General features: G+C 41.7%; 2 protein-coding genes across 3 annotated transcripts; one reads left to right on the forward strand and one right to left on the reverse strand.

The window, feature by feature from the left end:
* Window positions 1-1,520: 1,520 nt before the first annotated feature.
* On the reverse strand, window positions 1,521-10,946 carry LOC129377540 (transmembrane protein 273-like). Of its 2 annotated transcripts, XM_055057554.1 has the most exons (5): window positions 7,835-7,919; window positions 5,230-5,283; window positions 3,621-3,728; window positions 3,498-3,523; window positions 1,521-1,759 (listed from the first exon to the last, which is right to left on the reverse strand). In XM_055057554.1, the coding sequence occupies exons 1-5, from the start codon at window positions 7,893-7,895 to the stop codon at window positions 1,703-1,705; spliced, it is 306 nt and encodes a 101-aa protein (XP_054913529.1). In that variant the 5' UTR covers window positions 7,896-7,919; the 3' UTR covers window positions 1,521-1,702. The 2 variants fall into 2 exon arrangements, with proteins under 2 accessions (XP_054913529.1, XP_054913530.1); XM_055057555.1 differs by lacking the exons at window positions 5,230-5,283; window positions 7,835-7,919 and adding an exon at window positions 10,895-10,946.
* Window positions 10,876-21,073, forward strand: LOC129377539 (uncharacterized). The gene is made up of 3 exons (XM_055057553.1): window positions 10,876-10,968; window positions 11,060-11,162; window positions 13,808-21,073. The coding sequence occupies exon 3, from the start codon at window positions 13,936-13,938 to the stop codon at window positions 20,035-20,037; it is 6,102 nt and encodes a 2,033-aa protein (XP_054913528.1). The 5' UTR covers window positions 10,876-10,968; window positions 11,060-11,162; window positions 13,808-13,935; the 3' UTR covers window positions 20,038-21,073.
* The last annotated feature ends 242 nt before the right edge of the window (window positions 21,074-21,315 follow it).

The following is a 21,315-nucleotide window of genomic DNA, read 5'->3' on the forward strand; positions in this document are numbered from 1 at the left end:
AAGCAGAACGCTGGAGATCAGGGTGGCTTTGGACGTGAAGATAAAGGAGACAGTCTGTGGACGCCTCTAAATTGCTCCTAGTCATGGCAACAGTTGAACAAACACAAATGTTCCCCCTGACAAAGAAGAGAGCACTTTTCCAAGGACCCCATCGTTTTGAGAGTCAGCGCAAAATGTTGGAAATGATTTGCCGAATTAGGGCTTGATCCACAACGCCAAGACAATTTCTGATGCGTCCTGCTACTCTCCTAGGCTGATAGCTGGAACGGCGAGAAGTTGCCTCTTTATCTGTTGTCAAAGGTAACTGAGTAAAACAGTAAGGTTTTTTTTTTCTTTTCTGTTCATAGACAAAATCTCAAATTGGTTCCATATAAAAATAAATAAATAAATGGTGCCATAGAGATGTTGGCCTTTCAAATGATCCATCCATCCGTCCGTCCGTCCGTCCGTCCATCCATCCATCCATCCATCCATCCATTCATCCTACTAGCGAGATAGCTAGACAGTGCTAGCTCTTTAGATAATGCTAGCTAGTTATCTAATTAGCTAGATAGACAAGCTCGTTTGGCATTTTCTCTATTTTAATATTTTAGACATTGAATCATGGTGCATGCCAGTATGATTTAATTATTTTTATTAATTTCTTTCCTGATCTGTGACCAAGTGAATTGTGTTTATATGCAGAATTCACCAGCTATGAAAACGCCTCTTCACCCAAAGCAAAGGCAACTTATAGCCCCTGTTTGGAGATGATTCATCGGGGGAAGTTAATCATCAATCCGTTGTCTTCCATGCCGTTCCCGTTGCTTTCCTGTCGAATGTTTTTCCAGCTCCTCTTGTGTTTGGGTCCAATTCCACAATTTGGAGGCACTGCAGACGCTTGGTCAACCCAAAGCAGGTGTTGCCCAGACGCCTTCAGTGAACAGAGGTACACCAGAAGAATAAGGGGCTCGGAGTGTGTAGAAAGTGTAGCTACTTTTCTAACTCTGACTTCACTTAAGGGGGTGAGGTTTTCTTCAGTTTTCATGAGGAGGAAAAAGCTGAGCTTCAGCCAGTGTGTGGAGAACGGCTGAAATCATCCTTTTAAACTCGCCTCCATCTGCTAGTTATTACTCCCTGTTTGCATATTCGCCGTCTGAGTTATTAGAGAAGGTTTTCTCTGATTCTCCTGCATGTTTCCATTGTGGAATGGCTGCTATCAGAAAGCTTGCAAAGGTCTCATAATGTTAACGTCCACCAGATGCAGGGGGAGGTGAAACGGCACCGAAACACGGCAGGCCCAATGTGAGCAGCATGACACGGAGGTTAGACAGAACACACGCTTCACAGTGGAAAATGAGCGATGCAAGCTTTATATTTCATTCAGCTTCACATTCTGAGTTCTCTGCTGATCTGAATGTCAGGGTATTTTGAAGGTGGGTGCTGCCATCTGGTGGACAGGCTTAAAACCGCTGCCTGAGTGGAGTGCTCTTTCTTAGTAAAATTGCTTCCTAAAAAAACCCATCACAACACACACGACACATGTCGAAAAATATTTTATTTACAAAGTTTGCGAGACGAGAAAGAAGCAGTGACACATCAGCAGCTCCACGGTGACGCCTTTCAGGAGGTAGAGAAGGTGCAACACAAGACGTAGCATGGAGCCGCGTGGCTCCTCAGCCAGACGGCGCGTTGCCCTCTGCCTGACCTTTAGCACCTCTTGTCACTGGATACCGCTGCCAGCTGATTGGCTGAGCTGATTCAGAATGACAGATTGCGGCTGTGGTGAAAGGAAATAAGGCAAAACCAAAAAAACGATGATTGGAGATTGTTTATTGCTACAGAATATGCTAATTGACAGTGTCAGAAAAAATATTCACACCTGGTAAACTTTGTCAAACTGCAACCCCAGATTTCAGTGTTTTGTTGGGATTTTGTTTGACAGAACAACAGAGCAGTGAATAAATAGGACGTGGAAGGGAAAAAATTCTGAAATTTCTAGATTATTTTCTGGATTAGAAATCCGAAAAGCATGCCGAGAGTTTGCTTTCTGCTCGTTGCAGAACCACATTTCACTGCGCTTGTTGCTGCAGGTTTTTTGCGGTCTGTTTCTCCAAGCCTTGCATATCGAGACGCTAACCATGGCTGATGCCTGTCTGCAAACACACTCGAACGCAGTCAGATTGGGAAGAGAGCAACCATTAGGTCTGGACTTTAACTGGGCCAATTTAGCACATTTTGTAGCTCTGGCTGCTCCTGCACCCTAGTCTTAGATATTTTTTGTAGCCTCCAAAGATTTATTTATTTATTTACTTTTTAGCTCTGTCTAACCTCCCAACAGTTTTCCTCTACCTACAGAAAAGCTTAGGAGGTGGGGTCATGATGCCCCCACCACCATGTTAGCCCCTCTGTTGTTACGAGCTACAGATTTCTGTAGCTCCTCCAGAGCTGCCATGAAATCTTTTCACTGGTTCTGTTGTTATTGCTCTTTCCATTAGAAGTGGGCGGATGGACCTGAAATGTCAATAACATCAAAGCCAATTTTGCATTGGATCAATACTAACGTGATGAGATCGACCTGAAACTAATGGATAGTTTCAGATTCCATCTCGAAGTGTTGTTTTGCAGTTTCTCAACTCGATCTCGAAAAAAGGTTTTCTTTTCATTTGCTCTCAAATGCTAATTTATTTAGGAAAAATGCACACAAATCATGTTAATAGTAGGCTTATCACAATAACAAACTTTGCTGCAGGGGTGGGGTCCCAGAAGTTAATGTAATAAATGTTAATATTGATGTTTTGAGACCATTTCCAGCTAACATAATGTTAATGGTGTAACTGGAACTGGGAGACCTTTTAAATATTCAAAAATAAAAGACTAAAACAACAGAGACAACAAATAAAATGAATTATGAATTGCAAAATTGTCCTTTAAAAAATGAAGGGGCGGGGCTAGTGGAGACCAAAACACCAGACTGAAGAGCATCGTCATCCAGAAAGAAAGAAAAGAGAAAAATGGCAAATCACGCAACTGGAAATTGTTCAACTTGTTTTAATTTATCCTGCAATTAATTGATGTATTGCAGCAGGTAAAATATTTCGCAGACACTTATGAGCTTCATCCAAATTCAATTCTCTTCAGTTTGAACGAAACAAAGAGAACTGAAAGAAAAATCTGAAGGTCAGGAGTTTGATAATATACATCAAACTTTAATAAAAAGCGTCGGTATCAGTATCTGTATCTGCGATATGGCAGATATCACATTGATACAGATACTTCAGTATTGGGTCGATACCAAAATATGCAAAAATCACATGCCTGTACTTTCCATTTCCAACCTGACCCTGCTTCTAACTTCCTCCCTGACCTCTGAAGCCTTTACTAAAGGAATTCTCATGGTAATTAGATGGTCATTAGATTTTATTTGGTGGCATCAGAGTAAATAGTCACACTGTCTGTCCTGTTCCGTGTCGGTCCATCACATAAAACACTCTGAAATGTGTGACACGAGAGCTTACCTCTGAAGGTCTTCTCACGCTCGATTCTAAAGAGGAAGACGGTTTCACATCATGAAAAGAAGAAAAAAAAAAGTGTACAATGCATCTAATGCTTTGGGAGGATGAATGTGTTCATCTGTTCACCTGGAAAGTTTATCTCCGCTTGTTTCCTGATCATGCAGATCTTGGACAGAATAAACAAGAGGGACAGGAAGAGGCCGATCCCACCTCCGATCAAAGCGTACTTGAAGTCTGGAAACAAAAACAAGTGGCAGTGAACATGAGGCCCCCTCCTTGTCCCCCTGATTTCCCCGTGACCAAGCAGAAAGCCAGCTTGCTGAACGCCAAGCAAGCGCCGAAAGCGTTGAAGCGTGAATGAAGGAGACCCGTTTGATTTCGCAACATGTTTACTCGTCAGTCTGATTCACGGTGTCACGCTCCCCCGGCTGCAATGCGGGTTGCGTCGCAAGCGTTTGCAATCCGAATCCGGTGTATCTGGGAATCTTTCAGGGCCGGGAGGCCACAGCAGGTCAGAGTCGAAGCCGGATAACCAAGTAGAAGCATGAAAACTGGGACGGGTGGAGTGATGAGGATGATGGTTGTGTCATGATCAGCGGATCCATCCTGCAGGGTTTGGATGTTTCTCTGCAAAAACCCAAAACCTCACCAAGAAATAGTTTTAAATCAGTAGATTATTTAACTAATAGGACATTTTTTCATCACTATTAAGGAATTATTGACTTAAAAGAAGCTCATATCTTGCTTACAGGTTCCTTGTAAGTTCATTTTTCTCATTTCAGCTGTACTGACATGTCTGTTAAAAACTTAACCAAATATATTTAGTCAAAACATAACTAAATAGTGCATTTTGGTTGTTTATGCTGTCACTACACTTTTTGGGGTTGTAGTTAAGGTATTATTTGAGTAGCTGGATATATGGGTGAATGTTCAAGTCCATGCTCTCACTTCCACTTTCTAAGTCAAAAGCAACCTCTCTAGAAAGTAAAAGTGAGAGATTATAAAAAAACAAAGGCAACGTGTCATTTTCAGTGGAGATAAGAAGACATCTCTGTGAATGAGAGCGTTCAGAGGAGGAACTGTTGGTTAGAGAGACAGAAGTTAACCGGTCGACAGTGGGGTATATTTAGCAGCAGCGGCACACAGCTAGCACAGGACGGATTTAGTTGAGAAAACAGTTTGCAAGAAGTGTTGCAAGAAGTGTTCACCCAACAACAACATTTTTGATCTCTATACATAATTTATATGTAATTTGCTGTATTTGAGTTGCTTGATTTTACCCTCCAATATGGTGCATTCTGATCAACAGTTAGCTTACTGCTGCTCCTATTCACTATTATTGGATATTCCACACATACCAATAATCATAGAGGAAGCGCTTTGTCACCACCTAGTGGTCTGTGTTTTTTTTTTTTTTGTGAAACCAAAAGAAGTATTTCTTTTAGTGCATGCGTCAATAAGTTATCAACTCATTAACACATGCACTGTTTTTATTAACACATCATTTGCACATGCGCTAATGTCTCAGACCTGAGGCTTCTGTGGCAGATTGTGAAGTGACTTTGCTAATTTTCACACTAAATATCTACATTACCATCAGTTATTTCTTTTGCCTCATATATATAAAAAATATTTCTATTAAAAACTGTTTTAAAATAAAAGTATATTATAATACTACATGCTGTTCAGCTGCAGCTAACACTGTTAGCTCACTATTCACTGTTTGTTGACCCACCTAGCTTGTCGTCAGACTCTCCTCCATCTCCCTTCACTTTCACCAGCAGACAATCTGAGAAATGGAGATTTTGATGTATTATTTTCAGCACACAGACAGTGTTCGATATAAACAGGAAGACTGTAAACCCACAGCAGTTTCTGTCTCTGCCATCAGATAAGGCCGAGCTCTATTGTGACACTTGCTTTGCACACCTGCCTGCCTGGGCTGCATTGATGCACAAGCAGCACTTTCAGAAATAACATTTCTGGGTCAAAAGTTTGCAGCTGTAGATTTATTTTAGTTTTTTTCATCGTCTTTGTTTTCAGTTTAGTCAGCCGTATTCTGAACACTGATCAACCTGTTGTTCCTTTAGAGCTTCACTACTTCCTGTTTTTTTTTTTTTTAACAATCACAACATCTGGTGTCTGTCTTCTCTTTATTCTGCTGAGACGGAACCGGGCCGCTGCTTCCATGCTGCCATGTCGTCTGTGGTTAGAGAGGTAAACCTCCGACTTCTGGCTCCTACCTCAGATACAGTTTTTGGCAGTATTACTCACTTCTACATCTTTGCTGTCTCTATCTCACTGGGTGTCAAATTATGATCGAGTAACAAAAAGAAAAACCTCAACGCCAACTTTGCATGATACCCCAAACAACCAGGAATTGCTGACTTTGGTGAATAAAATTCTGCCTGTTTTTTGTTGTTGTTGTTGTTGTTGTTTTAATCTTCACTGAGTTCTGGTCAGCTGTCATTGATAGTTAATTTAGCCGAGCACAACGAGGGCAGAGGAGGAAAACTGAAATATATGGCCCCCCCAGCTGTTGGCTCTGGAACCAAATTAGGCGGAGTGGTGCTGTGGGAACTGCGCTGCGCTGCTAAAACAGTGCAGAAATGCTCAGTAAGGAGATCTCTCACAGCCACGCTTCTCACTCTTAACTTTTGCCGTGTGAGCTGCTGCATGGAAGACGCGCACAATCTAAACCGCGTGAGAGCAAGCGGCAGCGACGTGTTCCTATTTATGTGAAAAAAGAAAAATCAGTTCAGTCACATCGGCTCGACATGCTGAGTACCTTCAGAGTGTCAGATAAAGTTTCCAGTGGCCAAAGTGTGACCTCTGACATAACGGGTCGTGTCTAACAAGCAGTCAGACACATTCACTCCCACTGCTTTTGCCCTGACACCTTACACTAAATTAATTCACTCAATGTTACAAGACACACCAAAATCTGACATCTCAACAGTAGAAAAGAAAAAAAAAATTAATACTAGTTACAGTGCATTAGACATCTGTCTCTCAGATGTCTAATAAACAGCATATAATTGGTGCTTTGACGCTTTGGGATGTTCTAAAGCCTGCTGTGAAATATTGTTCACAGTTCATTTTTTAAATGTGTTATTTATTTTCATGAGCAATGGGATTAAATTAAAAAAACAAAAAACAAATCAAGCTGTGTGCAGGGTGCGCTTGTGCGACGGATTTATGGGCGTACCAGAAACGAGCTAATACAAAAATATTTGTCTAGAAAGCTTTTCTTCCCGAATAAATGTAATCAATTGAGATCTGCTTTTTGGATTTACTCAAGTTATTTCTGTCTGACTGACACGATTGAAGCTGAAGCCGGTAACTGGCTTTGCTTAAAACCCAATCTGGACCTCATCTAAGTTAATCATAGACACCCAGGTGAGTGAGATTATTTTTAAGGGCGATAAAGATGAAAAGCGGCTCATCGCTGCTTAGCTGCTTCGTAACAGTTTACAACGATCTTTAAATTTAACTAATATTTTTCTTCTTGGCTCGGCCGCTGTTTGGAGCGGCAGAGCCATGACTTGAGTCTGACTGAAAACCTGTGATGGGATCCTGGTGTGTTGGACTTGGAGTTTGTCACCAATGGTGAGCCTTTTAAAAGCCTGTTGAAGACGAGTGACTATTGAACAGGGTATGAATGCTTTTTGACATGTCGACCTTTAAATGCACAGAAACACTTGAGACACTTCGTAAAAAATGTCTGTGAATTAAAATGTCTAAGATTGTGACATAGAAACAAGAAGATTTCTGGTATTGATGATTCACCACAAAAATACAACAAACCTTGGTGTGTGACTGACACAGCAACCTATATTTCACCTTAGGAATATAACCACGATTATTCTGGGATTGTGCAAAATACATCAAATAAAAATTTTAAGAACACAGTCCTTCTTCTGGCAACCAACAATATGCTATGCTAATAGACTTTAATCCACATAGCACATTTTATTTTGGTGGTATCTTATTTCTGCTGGTCTTTCTACTTCGGAGTACAGACCTTCATAAAATTTGCCATCACATCAGTGTCAAAGAAGAGTTTCTCCTTTTCAGAGTTTTGAGGGTTTTTTGTGTGTCTCAGCTGGTCGTTACAATCTTCTAAAAATAATTTAAATCCAATCTGTAGCAAAAAGACATCATTTGTAATTCAGGGCTCTAATTTGGCCACATCTTTGTGACTTTTAGTCTCTCGACTTGTCAGGGTGACGACTTGCTGCCGTCACCCCGACTCGCCAGTTTGTGGTTTTGTTTCCTTTGTGTCCTAAAAGTGATGCAGCTCTTTCACCAGAGGAAAACGAGGCGTTGGTTTTACTCACCAGTAATCAGGAGAGCTTTGAATACGGCCGGCATGCACCCAGGGAACTGATCTGTCCTCATCTCCGGGTGTTTCTGCTTCGCTGACTGACTTCTCAAAGAGCTCTGACACTTTCTTACGAAAGACTTGCAGCTTCCTGTGCTTTGTGGTCTCAGAGCGCTGCTGATTAAATGATTATGTTCTAAACTCTGCGCTCAGCCTGCAATGCTTTCTCTATAACATCTTCACGTATTCAGCATGTGGACAGATGTGGCTTTTGACCGCAGCGCTTCAAAAAAGTAGAGCCAGTTTAGTTTCTTTTGTTTGTTATTTTTCTAATATCAAAATTGGGTTGAAACATTAGACGAGCAAAACAGAACGAAACATAAAAGTGATTTTAGGGGGCAGACAGCATATACAAATATAAAGTGAATAAAATTTCGTCTTTTCATTTTTTTTCTTTCAAACACCGTCAAGGCATGTGGTTCAGATTAGTGGGAGGACACAATTTCACATTTTTAGTCAATTAAGATGCAGGGTTTGTAATTAGTCAATCGCAATTACGTGCATTTTAATTGAAAACCATGACGACAAAAAAAATCAACAAACCCCCTTTGCTGCTAAATTATTTCATGAACAAGCATATGAGCTCAACAACAAATATATCTATTGTTCTTAATCTGTTATTCAGGTTATTCAACCATCAGTTCAGTGCAAAGTGTTAAAATACTATTTCATCTTTCAAGTTTTTCTGAGCTGCTGAAAATTAAGTTTACATCACATCAGACCAATAAGAAAAACTCTCTCTTTTCATTCAAACATATTTGTTGAAACTATATATAACAGAATGTTATGCGGAAAAAAATTGAGCTACTTTACCTTCACCTAGTGCTCCCTTTGGTAATGAGAGACAGCCAATCAGAGCCAGGAGGCGGGTCTTAGAGCCGTCAATCACAATCTGGTGTGGCGCTGCTCATCCTCCCTCACCCGCAACGTCCCGCAACGGCGAGTTGCTTCTCCACAATTAGCGCACTTAGCAGTGCGTACATGTGTTTTTATTGGTAGCACTAAGACCCTCCTCCCAGCTCTGATTGGCTGTTTTTGGTCTAGAGTGGCGCTTTGTTCCAGATGCAGCTCAAGGTTAGAGAACGACCTTTTCACAGATTATCTGCCTCACAGCAAACTGTCACAATATGGAAACAGTTTTAATAGATATGTAAAAAAAAAAACTTTTTTTTTTTAACATATCTACAAAAAGTTGCATTCTGCAGCGCTAAATCTCATTTTCCAAAGCACATTTTAATCTGATAAACGAGCTATATATAACAGAATCTTTGCTAATTGCCTCATCAGGCTTGGTTGGTTTCAATTATTGCAAACTCCAGACGCAGCAACACAAACTAACCTCCTTTACACCTGCTGAAAGCCAGCATCGCGAGTTGCTTCAACAAAGAAGATAGCATCTGTGCTACGTCCCAAAGGTCCTCATTCACAAGGTTCACACGGTTTCACTTCTACACTAACCTACTTCTCCACATCTTGACTTCACAGAACGTCGTCCTCTATTCAGTCCGTGACAGAGAGGGGAAGTCCGCTGTCCAGTTCATGGCACATCAAAAACCCACACATAAGTATCTGCACCTTTTTGATGTGTTTTATTGGGATTTTATCGGACATAGCAATAAATATTGTCATAAAATTGTGAAGGGAAAAGAACCTAGCTTTGTTTTCGACCATTTTGTGCAAATGATCATCTCATGCATTCGTATTCACCTTATTTTTTTAGAGCACATCTATCAGCTGTTTACATTTATTTTTGCCCAAGCTTGGATGAAGTGTTTAAGCTCAGACTCTCAGTTGGATTTCAGTCTGGACTTTGACTGGGTCATTCCAACACATGATAAACCTCCTCCCCCACTTCCATAAATACGAAATTCTGCTGCCAGAACGACAGACGATTTACAACAGTAGCATAACTTTGTCTTTGTCTGTTTGTTTAAGTATGTTTAAAAGAAAAACAGAAGAAAAAGAAGAAGCGTTAGGGTTACGTTTCTTGCAAGACACTGTACATATTCAAAAACTGCATTAATTATTATTCTATGTTTTGATAGTTTTTATGGATACACAATGGTTTTTCATAGAGGTTTTTGCAGGAAGCATGAGTTTGTGAAACTGCTGTACATGTGATAATAATGTGCAGTCATCATTACAAGGACAGATGCATTAAAAATGTTACTTTCGTTTTTGGCTTATGGGAAAAAAAACCTGACAATCATTTTCTGTATCATTTTACCGAGGTTGAAGCAACAGTTGCAGTGTTTGCACATTAATAATGTAGGAAAGACGCGAAAAACAACTTTATCGGCATTAATAAACAGACGGCTGTCAAAATCTTTAACACTTGCATGGAGCCACACAGAAGAGCTCAGAGAAATAAAAACATCTCCACTTTCGGAATGCGCAGAGATGATGATCCGTGACATCAATCACATATATTATCCTCCCACAAGTCAACACAACACGGCTCCTAAGTTTCAGCATAATCACACAGCAACAACAGCTGCATCAGTCCTAAAACTAGACTATCCGGTCACACGTTTCTACATCGCGGCCTTGTAAACAGAGCTTGAGCAACAAGAATGAGTCCAGCCCTGCCTTGGTCATGCCAGTCAGCAGACGTCTGTGCCCGACAAGCCCAATCTGGACTTTTGTTGGGCAATGTGCTACATCAACCACTCGTTTCTTTGAGTGACTCAGGCAGTAGAAGTTGGCAGCTGAATATAAGTCAGTGATGTGACCGGCTAAGTTCACCCTCCAGCCACTGTATATTGTCCAAACTAGTCATTCCCTCTTCTATGACAAGTTCAAAGGTACCAGACAGTAAAGACAAGATCGATGCAAGAACCAATCGGACCTGAATGCTTGGTTACAAAAATAACCAATGACAGTGTCCATTTCATGGCGGCTGGCCCGTCTTACCCTGCCACTCGACACCTACTGGTTATTCCAATGAGAGGCATCAAGCCGGGTCCAGTATTGCTGCTCAGTTTGGCCACGCTGACTTGTGCGTCTATTTTGGTACCTTGTGAGCTGGCGTTGAGCAGGCCGGCCACACCAGCGCATTTGAACATGGATCCAGGGGCTTGACTCACTGAGGTGAGTTTTCTTTGCCCTAAATCTTAAACACGCAACTTTAGAAAAAAAGAAGTAAGTGACGAGGAATTACTAACTGGAACATTGGCTACAGGTGCTGCTCTGGATTGCTGGACTTAACTCTGGGGACTTGCTCTTAACCGTGCGTTATTGTGGGGGAGACCTCCTGCTGTGAGCATGACACACCCATCACCAAGGTAAGAAAAAACAAAAATGAAATGGTTTAAAATGTGATAAATGGCCGACGGTGATTGTTTTATAGTGTTTTGGCTAAACACTCATGTGTTTTCTGACATTTAAACCACTAAATAGACATGTTGTCTTATTCATTTCACCCATAATGTAACATCTACAATGAAAAGGAATATCTGCGCTTTATAGTTTGAGTCGTTTTACAGTACAGTAAGTTTTGCTATCTCAGTTTGCGAGTATAAATACACAAGCAGATGCTGGGAAAGTACCGAGGCTGCTAACTGATATCTAGTTATGAGAGGTAGGAGGTTGCTGGCAACCAAAAGGTCCTAGAAAGCCAAAATATTCAGCAAGTCTGGCCTTAGATACAGTGAAGTCAATAAGGTCTTGAGACTTTCACCTGGTGAACTGAACTGTCCGGATATCCTGAAAAAAGACATTAGTAATAGTTCCCTGACTGAGTTGTTGACATGTGTAGAAATCCCCAGAGTGGTGGAAAGCTAACTGCCAGCTAAATGGACAAAATGTTTGAGCGATTAAAAGTCATTTTAGTGATTAAAACCAAGTAAAAAAAACATTTTTATGCGATGCAGTTCCATTTAATTGAAATTAAATTACTATAATCTATTGTATCAATAAAAACTCACATTATATATTTACCTCCTTCAAGTACGATGTATATTATCGAACAATAAATCACAAAAATTTAAAAAGAAACTGTTTAGTCTGTGTCAGTTTTCTCAGGTCACAACTTCAGAGCAGTGGAAAGTTCACTGGTAGTTAAATGTAAACTCAACTTGAAAGTGCTTGTCTCTAATGAACACAATGCTATATTATTAAATACAATGCAATGCTTCACATAGAATCTGTCTTGACGCTATTGCAGATGCTAACATTTACAGTCTTTCCTTATTTTCACTCTGAAGTAGCAGAGCTAAGGAAAATAAATGACTCTCAAACTAACCCAAACTAACCCTAATTAACAAAAGGCTTTTGTTGAGTTTGCTGCTTCTTTTCTCAGCTGTCCACCAATATACTGACTTTAGTCATTTCAAACAACTTTAACTAAAAAAGTTTACATTCATCACTTGCAGAACTATTATAATGGATATGAAATGTAAACCTTCACAGGACCAATAGGTTGCATGTAACTATAGCTCTGTTAGCTTGGATTGCTGGATGCTGGATGCATCTAACTGTGATTTAGCATTGATTGCTTCCAAACAATATTGGTGCCTTGCAACTGATGATGTTGAAATAGTTGAACAGTGTAGACATTTAAACAATGCTAACACAACAACGTGCCTTAAGGGTATGAACCTTTAAAGTTTTTCCATTTCGATTGCTGAAATCAACTGGTCTGTATTTATTAACAGGCTTCCACCATTCGTTCAGCTGAGAAAAGTTCCACAGACAAGAGTTGAGTGGCAGAGCTATAAACATTTTTGGTTAAGTTTTTTTGAAGGCTAAATTTATGAAAAACAAAAAACAAAAACAAAAAAAAAACATTTGTTCGTTTGCCAGTGACTCGATGATTTATCTACTTTTCTACAAACTCACTGCCCCTCCCCCTCAAATAATTCATATTCATACTTTAGGTCAGGGAACAACTTGACAGAAGTTCCCTTTGAATAAATCTGAGCATGTCCAGGAAGTTGTTGACAAAGGAAAGTATACATTCAACAATGATTTGTCTCAATCACCCACTTGACGTCAGAACATTTGTGGACATGGCAATGCTTTTGCTTTCTTCTGTTTCATTATGTTTCAAACAGCATGATGTCAAAGACATTTTCTTTTAAGAGATGCTTGCATGAGTGGCTGAAGCCTCAGGTTGAAGTGAGTGGCAGGCTCTCAGGTCAGGAGGTATAAATGGGTTACTGGACTATTCTGAGAACTCAGGGTGGCTAGAGCGAGATACAGTAGAGCAGCTGTTGCTGAGGTGGACTGAGATTTGTAATTGATTGTGTCTCATTTCCTGTGCCACATGCTGTATCTCAACTGCTGGAAATTTTAATAGCTTTGCGTTAGTTTGCAGCAGTCCAGATGTTAGCTTCTCAGACTTAAACCTTCCCGATAAGAAGAATTGTCCATATGGGATGCAGTTGTGTGTTTTTTTTTTAAATGATATGGACCAAGTTCATTTATTTATTTATTTTTTTAATTTTACCTGTAAATAGAGCAAAATTGTATTTCTTTGAGTGAAACAGCAGTGCAGTCGGTGCTAACAGCTTGAAGCACGCATTGCTTAAAATAGCCGAGTGCATGATCTGAAGTGTTTGTCTGCTGCCTGCATAGCTGCAGCTTGGGCCAAGCCACCACATGTTGTGTGCAGAAAGGTTATTAGTGCAGCAACATATTAAATCCCTTTAGATTCATTCAAAAATATTGAGATCAGGCATAACATTATGACCAGCGATCGACTGTGGATGCGTGCGGGAAGCAAAAATTGATGTGTTAATGTGGATATATTTGAAAACAATAGTGTTAGTGCACAATGCATTGCACTTTGATGGGGCATAGCCACAGATTAGTCAGTACCGGTCATAATGTAATACTCGATTGGTTCATTACATGAGTTTTTCGAGGTTCTGTTTACCCTGTAATACGCATTGCCTTACTGACATTGCTTATTGTGGCTTCTCTGCAGGTGAAGGTCAGATCCCAAGAGTTCACTGATGTTGGTGTGAGCTGAGGCTAAAGACCCACTGAGCTGAGGCAGCAACACAGGACACCCGTCTGGTGATGAAAAAATAGCAAAAAAAACTTGCTGACACCATGAGTTGCGTGGAAAAGCGACACATAAACCACCGGATGGGAAGCATGCTACACCATCGCTTCCCCAACGGCTTCACAGACTTGTTTATGGACGAGACGGATCGAGAGGTCAGCACCCTGACCGACAGGGCCTTCCGTAGTCTCTGCGTCGGGGACGATGCAGTGTACAACGACGAACTTTTGTGTGGATACTCGCCGTACAGCTGCCTCAAGCCTTTAGCAGGGGAGCCCTTTAAAAAGAACCTACATAAGGAATCTAAAAAAGCAGGACAACACAAACAGGATAAAGATTATGCTCAGCCCCGCAAACAGGAGCAGCAACAGGATGACATGTCCCACATGTCGTCCTTCCTCAAGGTGCTAAGCGTCGCAGAGGAAAGGAATGGCGGTATGACGGACTCGAATGGTGAATCGTGGCATAAATCGGCACTTCGCAGCATAGAGAGAGAGCTTTCAGAATTCTCCTCTGACTATCACACTAGTCTCACCAATAGACATTATGAGAACAATAAGTCTGGTTGTGGTTCTGCTAATAAAAAATGCAAGGATGACAATCTCCCATCTGGGAATCTGACCAAGACTAAAAATGCTAAATCCACAGCAAAGCTTAGACAGCTGAACATAAAAAACTTTTTCCTTCACAGCGAGTTTAGTCCTTTCCAAACATGGACAGATTTGAACCGGTACCCCTTTGGCCAAGACAACACAGTCACCGATATTCTCTGTGCTGACAATGTTCCTAAGTGGTACGACTTGCCCTTTTACAAGGAGCTGACTGAGGCACATACATCAGAGATCCTTCATGCGGGGGAGGTACAGTCGTGCCAGAAAGTAAGAGTTGAGCCGTCTACTGCCAACGTTCCTGAACTCAGCCCAGCCCCTCCTCCACCAAAAGTCCTGCCAAAGCCTGCGGCCCCTCTGGCTCAGAAGAGGTGCTCCTCAGATGGAGGGGATAAGACTGCTGCCCCATGGAGACGCAATGGCCCCAGGGCAAAAAGTGTGATCCCAGCAAATCAGCTACGAAAACCACCTCAAGAAATTAATTCAAAACCGATGGATGAAAACATTTTAGTGGTCAAAAAGGACACTGAATCTGTGGAAGTGACAGCAATTCAGGAAGTAAGCTCTTCAGCCTCTACACCATTTAGCATCTGTCAACTGATGACTCCCGTCATTCCCTCCAGACAGCCAACAGAAACGTCAGAAATCCTCCAGGCAGTTCTCTCTCCCTCTGTCCTCGACCTTCTGACCAGGCCTCACTCCGAGGCCAAAGTGACTTCGGAACCTCCGGTCAAGCGAGAAACCTACAAATCGCTTGCATCGAGCATCCTCTTCAACTTGAAAGACAACCGGAAGAGGGTGAAGAGTCGATACAGCCCACATAAATTCAAAACTCTGGAGCTGTCTGACGGTGGCGTCCAGTCTCCACCCTCAGATAATGCGAACCAACCTCCTTCTGAGGGCAGTGGCTCTGGCTTAAGTACACCAGCCAAAGATGGGCAGACAGTTAGCGGCCCTGTTGTGCAACATATTGTATCCCCGGCAAATGTTGAATTTACAGGGCATTGCAATGATAAGCCTTCATCAGATGACTATTTGTTGGCAAATTTACTGCAGACTAAATGCGATGCTGACAATCGCAATCTTGGCGAGGAGAACTCCATTTCATCATATATATCCTCAAAGAAGAATAAGAGTCCAATGGCAAAAAACCAAAACTATCCGTCCCTGAATTTGTACAAGAAAGCCAATCCTGTTGACAGTGATCTGAAATATCTGCAAGTACCCCCAAGCAACAACACTTTGTCTAACGCTGATTCAATGATTAATGCAAAAAACAGAGAGCTTTCTCCAAATGCACTGCCAACAAACACAGGGCTTTCACCAAGTACTTTAAATGTCATCAAAGATTATTCACCCATAATTTCACCCCACATACTGGAGAGAGGGGGGCTACCATCAGGGGAGAAAACGCAGCCAAATGTCCCAGAGAAAACTGAATGGCCAGTGAAAGGCACAAAGGACTTTGGCGTTCAGCTGGCTTCAGAGGAAGACAACACAGGTGGCCAAACCATTAGTACAACAAATGTAATCAGAGCCGCAAAGGAAGCAATTAATGCAGCCAAAAATAAAGCTCGATCAGCAAGTCATTCAGACAGCAACAGCAAGCAGATACCAGACGCAGATGTAATGAGGCAGAAGGAAAGGGATCAGAGAGTTTCTAAAGAGCCCTTTGAAAGCAGGAGGGATAGTTTGGTAACAGAAAACAACTATGGGTTATTGCTAAATGAACCATCTGATACAACACTGGTGAGCACAAATAGCAACATAAGCAAAGAGCCTCCACCAGTACCAAAGAGAACTTTTTCTAAGTCAGATCTGCAGCTCTGCTTGTCTCCCGACAAGCAGCGAAGACGTCATACTGACAAAGCCTCTAAAAGTGATTTGGTAGATGCAAAACCAGATTTACTACATAAAGAACATGAACCTGTCCGTAAACAAGGCCAACCTAAGCATGCCTTCTCATCCAGACAGAACAATTTTATCAAAAATCAGAGATTCACATTGACAGATGATGAGCAAGCAAAGCAATGCAAGGAGAGCAACTTGAATGTGAATGCAAAAGTGGAGGCGGATGTCGAAGTGAAGTCAGGAGGAGACACTAGAGAGAGCGAGCATATTTTTAACGATTTGCAGGCTTTAAAAGAGCTGGAAAAAGCACGACTTGGTGACCGCGTGCTTGAGAATGTGAAGAACAAGCAGGAGGTTCTCAACATTGACGAGGAGGCAAAGGTTAAAAACAACTTGATCTCCAGGGAGCTTCGTAACATTAAGAGAGGTATGCTATCGATGAGAGGGAACACGTCGGCTAAGAGAAAAATATTTACAGAGAAGGAGCAGAGCAAGCAGGAGGTCTTCACAAAGGTAGACAGTAACGTCATTGTGAACAAAGCACTTCTAAATGATAATTATGACAAAGCTAAAATGGCACTTGAGGAGATTATCTCAGAGCGGGAGAGAAGGAATAAATTTACAGAGCAGGAGGCTGTTGTAGCATCTGAAAACAACATTCTAGATGAAGGTTGTGAAATATGGTTACAGAATAGTAAAGCTCATAAAGACTGTATGACTAGACCAAGAGAAGAAAAGAAGAACAGCACTTCTCCACGTCAGGAGAAAAAACAAAAACAGAGATTAGGGGACTTAAGAGTAATGAGCCAACCTAGACCTGCTGAGACTTTCGGACTTGGAAGTAGGGAAGCTCTACTGGACAAAGCAGGAAGTGAGCAAAATCTTTGCCTAAAGGTTAAAGATAAAGATGTTGGAGAAAGGTTAGTTGATAATCATGCTCATAATCGCGATGCCAGTTTACCAGAAACAGCAGGGCAGACGCATAAAGAAAGTAAGGACTACTTGATGAATGAAAGGAAAGACAAAGGTTTAAATGCTCCTCCTGTTCCACCAAGGAGCAAGAAAGGAGTCAGCAGAGGAGATGGGAGCGCAACAAGTGACAAAGATCTGGTGGATGGCTGTGGTAAAAATGACAATTTTGAAAGGCGTGAAGAGGAATCGTGTGACATCAGGACAGGCCCTAAAATATATGTAAGCACAGAAACTGAGGAAGCTCTACCTAGTCAGAGAGAAACCTCTTTAAAAGAGAGGGAGGATGAGGTAAAAAACAGTACAGCAGTGGCGTATGGGTTAGTCAACAATTCAGTGATCAACGCTAGTCCAAAAAGAGAAGTCACACCTGGGAGCCATGCTAACACTCAGGAGTCCTGCAAGGTGAAACGGAAAGCCCCCTTTAAACCAGACTCTTCAATTAAACAAGATGACGATCTGATCAAGAACTTCAAACCAGATGAACCTTTCAAAATAACTAGTGAGGATATAACTATAGACGCAGAAGAACTTGGTGAAATCCCCAGAAACATTGTATCACCTTTGCTGCTGATAAAAAGCGTCAGTGTTGCACAGAGCCCACCTGATCAAGCGAGCTTGTCCTCCAAATCCTCCTACTTCTCTGTGGAAAGTACACTGCACAGAACCACAGAGACTGAGTCAAACGTCTTCCACTCTTTAGAGAACTCACCAGCTGAGGTGGAGGAGGTGATACAACTGGGACGGCCTGTTTCACGAAGCAATTCAAACGGAGGTGGGGTGGGGTACTGTTGCTTAAGCGATCACGAAAGCGAGCTGGAAGGCATGAATAAATGCTTGAGTTCCACACCGAACCAACCAGACCTGCAGCATATGGATAGCATGGATAAAAACATTGTCATCTCAGATGAAAGGCTTGTCAATGAAGAGAGCAATTCAACAACATCCTCTTCCAGTACTTTTTCTCCAATTTTGGGAATCCCGGCCTTGTTCAAAGTCAAAAACAACAGTTTTAATAGCAAGACAAAGAAACCTGTAATACCCTGGTCACCAAGAGGTAGTAACAATGTAGAGAAAATAGAGAAAGAGTTAAATAAGACAAGGGAAAACCCTGAGCTCTCACTGGCAAATGACTCTTCTACCAACAATGTCATCATAACTCCACCTGAAGTCTTTAAACCTATGGAGTTTTCAGGAAGCAAATCACCACAGTTCTTGACAGTGTCCTCAAATGTCCAAAATGAAAGCCCCAAGACATCCCAAGTTGGGAATTCTCTACTTGTCCCACAGGAGGAAGAAAGGTTTTTCAGGGTGACCCCATCATCTGAAGATATTGAGAGTTTACCAACTAGTACTGCTGACCCAACTGATGATGCAGTGACAAATGCTAACCTTCTTGAAGAGAGTGAAATGACAAAGGACATCAGTGAGCAATCAGGATTTATTGTCAGTGGTAATGACAATCAAATTGGACTGCCCAAACCTCCAGCAGTCTTGCCAAAATCTGAAAAAGCAGTTCAAAAAGCCATTAAACTAACAAACAGAAGGATGAAGAAGGAAGAGTCCCAGAAATCATCACAAAAGTCATCTCAAAGCAGCGGCAAACATCGAGCTGAAAAGGTGAGGAGTGATAAGTCGGAGCACAAAAGCAGTGGCAATACTAAAACTGGCAGGAGTGGTGAGAAAAAACATAAAGATGGCAGTCGTCATAATTCAAATAACCACAGCAATGACTGCAATCCCCAGCGTGAATCCCACAATGAGAACCACAACCAAAACAAAGTAGAAACAAACAGGACCCGGAGGCAGAGTCGGGATTCAGTGGAAGGCAACCGCCAAAGAAACGATGAACGACCCAAACCGGCATCGGAAAGACAAGGTCGGAGCACCGACAGACATCCTCGAGAGAAGCCAGAACACAGAGATTACAGCAGTGACAGCGTCATCAGTAATGTGCCGGTGTATAAAGCCCATATCAGCGAGAGGCCCGTGTCAGACAGACCTTTCAATCGTTCTCAGAGCACTGACAGGTACCTGAGAGGTAAAGTGGAGCGTAGGCTTAGTGCTGATATCCCAGCCAGTGAAAAGCTTGAACCCAGGACTCAGCGCATTGAGAAATCCATCATAAATGAGCTTCAACAGAGAGGCAGAGCCGCCGACAAGCAGAGCAGAGGTGCCCCCCTGAGAAGGAGTCAAAGTATTGATGCATACAGCACTGAGATTCCGCCTCTGTCCCGCCAGTCAAGCCAAACCAGCCAGTTTTCTCATCAGTCTAGCCTGGAACACGCCATTCTCACGCAGTCCATCCCTATGACCCAACGAAAACTCCTTCAGGATCCAAACTCAGGGCAGTACTTCTTTGTTGACCTGCCAGTACAAGTGAAGACGAAAACCTTCTTCGATCCCGACACAGGAAGCTATGTACAGCTGCCAGTTCAGCCCCCAGATGGTGGTGTTCCTCAAGCGCCTCACGTAGAGGTCCTGACTTCGCCACTGGTTGTTTACCACAGCTTCGTGCCGGTTCCTCTGTCCCCCATGGCTCCGAAAGCCAAAATCCAAGCAGCGCTTGTGGAACCAAACGGGTTAGAGCAGAGGCACCAGGAAAGGGGAAGGAAAATGCATATTAAAGAGGGACAGCCATACCTAGAGTCAGCCTACGGTCAACAGGACCTGATGTTAGGGGAGTTCTTGGGGACAGAAGAGCTGGACTGTCCCTGCTGATGTTCCCATAGTTTCACTGCATTGTGGTGTTTGTTGCATTCTTGTGATGTTCTGTCATGGTTTGACCTTTTTCAACTGATCTTAACTTCTTTTACTTTAGATTTCCAACAGTTTCCAGATGTTTTCTCCCCAATTTTTTATTTATATTTTTTAAATTTCAGTAGTAATTTACCTGAAAACACCACGAAAATAAGACTTGAATTGCAAAGCACACCATTAATGCAGTGTTACATTGCATTGGTGCAATATAACACCTTTGTTACTCCTTAACTGTAACTCCTTTGTCTCAGTTATTCCCCTATGAATGTTCTCGGAGCATTCATGGAGGAGTAAACGTTAATGGTATGAACTTTTTCTGCTTGACTTTTTGTTTTTTGACTTTGGCTGACCTGAATTTTTTGCCAAGGCAGAGAAGAACGTGTCCGAGCCTCTGCAGCATCTGCATAGAGGAGTGAGTCTGAGTCGAGCACATATTTGGAAGAAATATCAATTTTCGTATCGCTCGTTTCTGTTTGCGGATGTAAAAATGTAAACTCATGTTGAAATGAGTGGTGTCTGATGAGAAAAAAACCCGACACAATGATGTAAATATATTGCCGTTTAAACCGCAAAGACATGCTTCAAGGTGAGATGTTTATATTTTGTAAATGCTGAAAAGTTTGTAATACACCACAGAAGTAGTAATAAATCGTCACTTATTTTCAGGTATAGTGGGGTTACTTAAACTTACTTGAATCCATCCAATACTTAAAATAGCAATTCAAAATGTTCATACTGCTGATTGTTGACTGTTAACAACCACATAAAAATCATTTTTAAGACATTTTGCGTGTTTGATCAGCCGTCTGCCGAATGTGTTTCGAACGCTACAAATTCCAGTTGTTATGGGAGTTTGCGTTCACCGATTGTTTTTCAGATGAGCAGAAGAATTGGTGCAAGTTTTTTTTTTTTTTTTTTTTTGCATTTGCATTTTTCACAGCTAGTCGAGCAGAGCTGTCTTGTGCCTGTGATCCATTCCACTGAAATAAACAACTGTTTTTAACAGAGCTCAGCTGGACTTCTTTGTCATCAGAAATTAACCGGTTTTTAGGTTTCACTTATGAAACCTGAAAACCGGATCTTAGGTTTCTGTTACTTTTTTTTTTTTTTTTTTTGCAATAGCATCAGTTAAATTTAGAAATTTTTCGCTGTCCAAGTGCCATATTTTTGACAAGGAGACAGATATGGGGCTTGTCCTTCAGGCTTTTACTTTTGCCAATGTACATGTGTTCAAGGTGT

This window comes from Poeciliopsis prolifica, unplaced genomic scaffold, assembly GCF_027474105.1.
Source record: "Poeciliopsis prolifica strain line A6 unplaced genomic scaffold, Auburn_PproV2 SCAFFOLD048, whole genome shotgun sequence".
In the NCBI taxonomy this organism is placed as follows: Eukaryota; Metazoa; Chordata; class Actinopteri; order Cyprinodontiformes; family Poeciliidae; genus Poeciliopsis; species Poeciliopsis prolifica.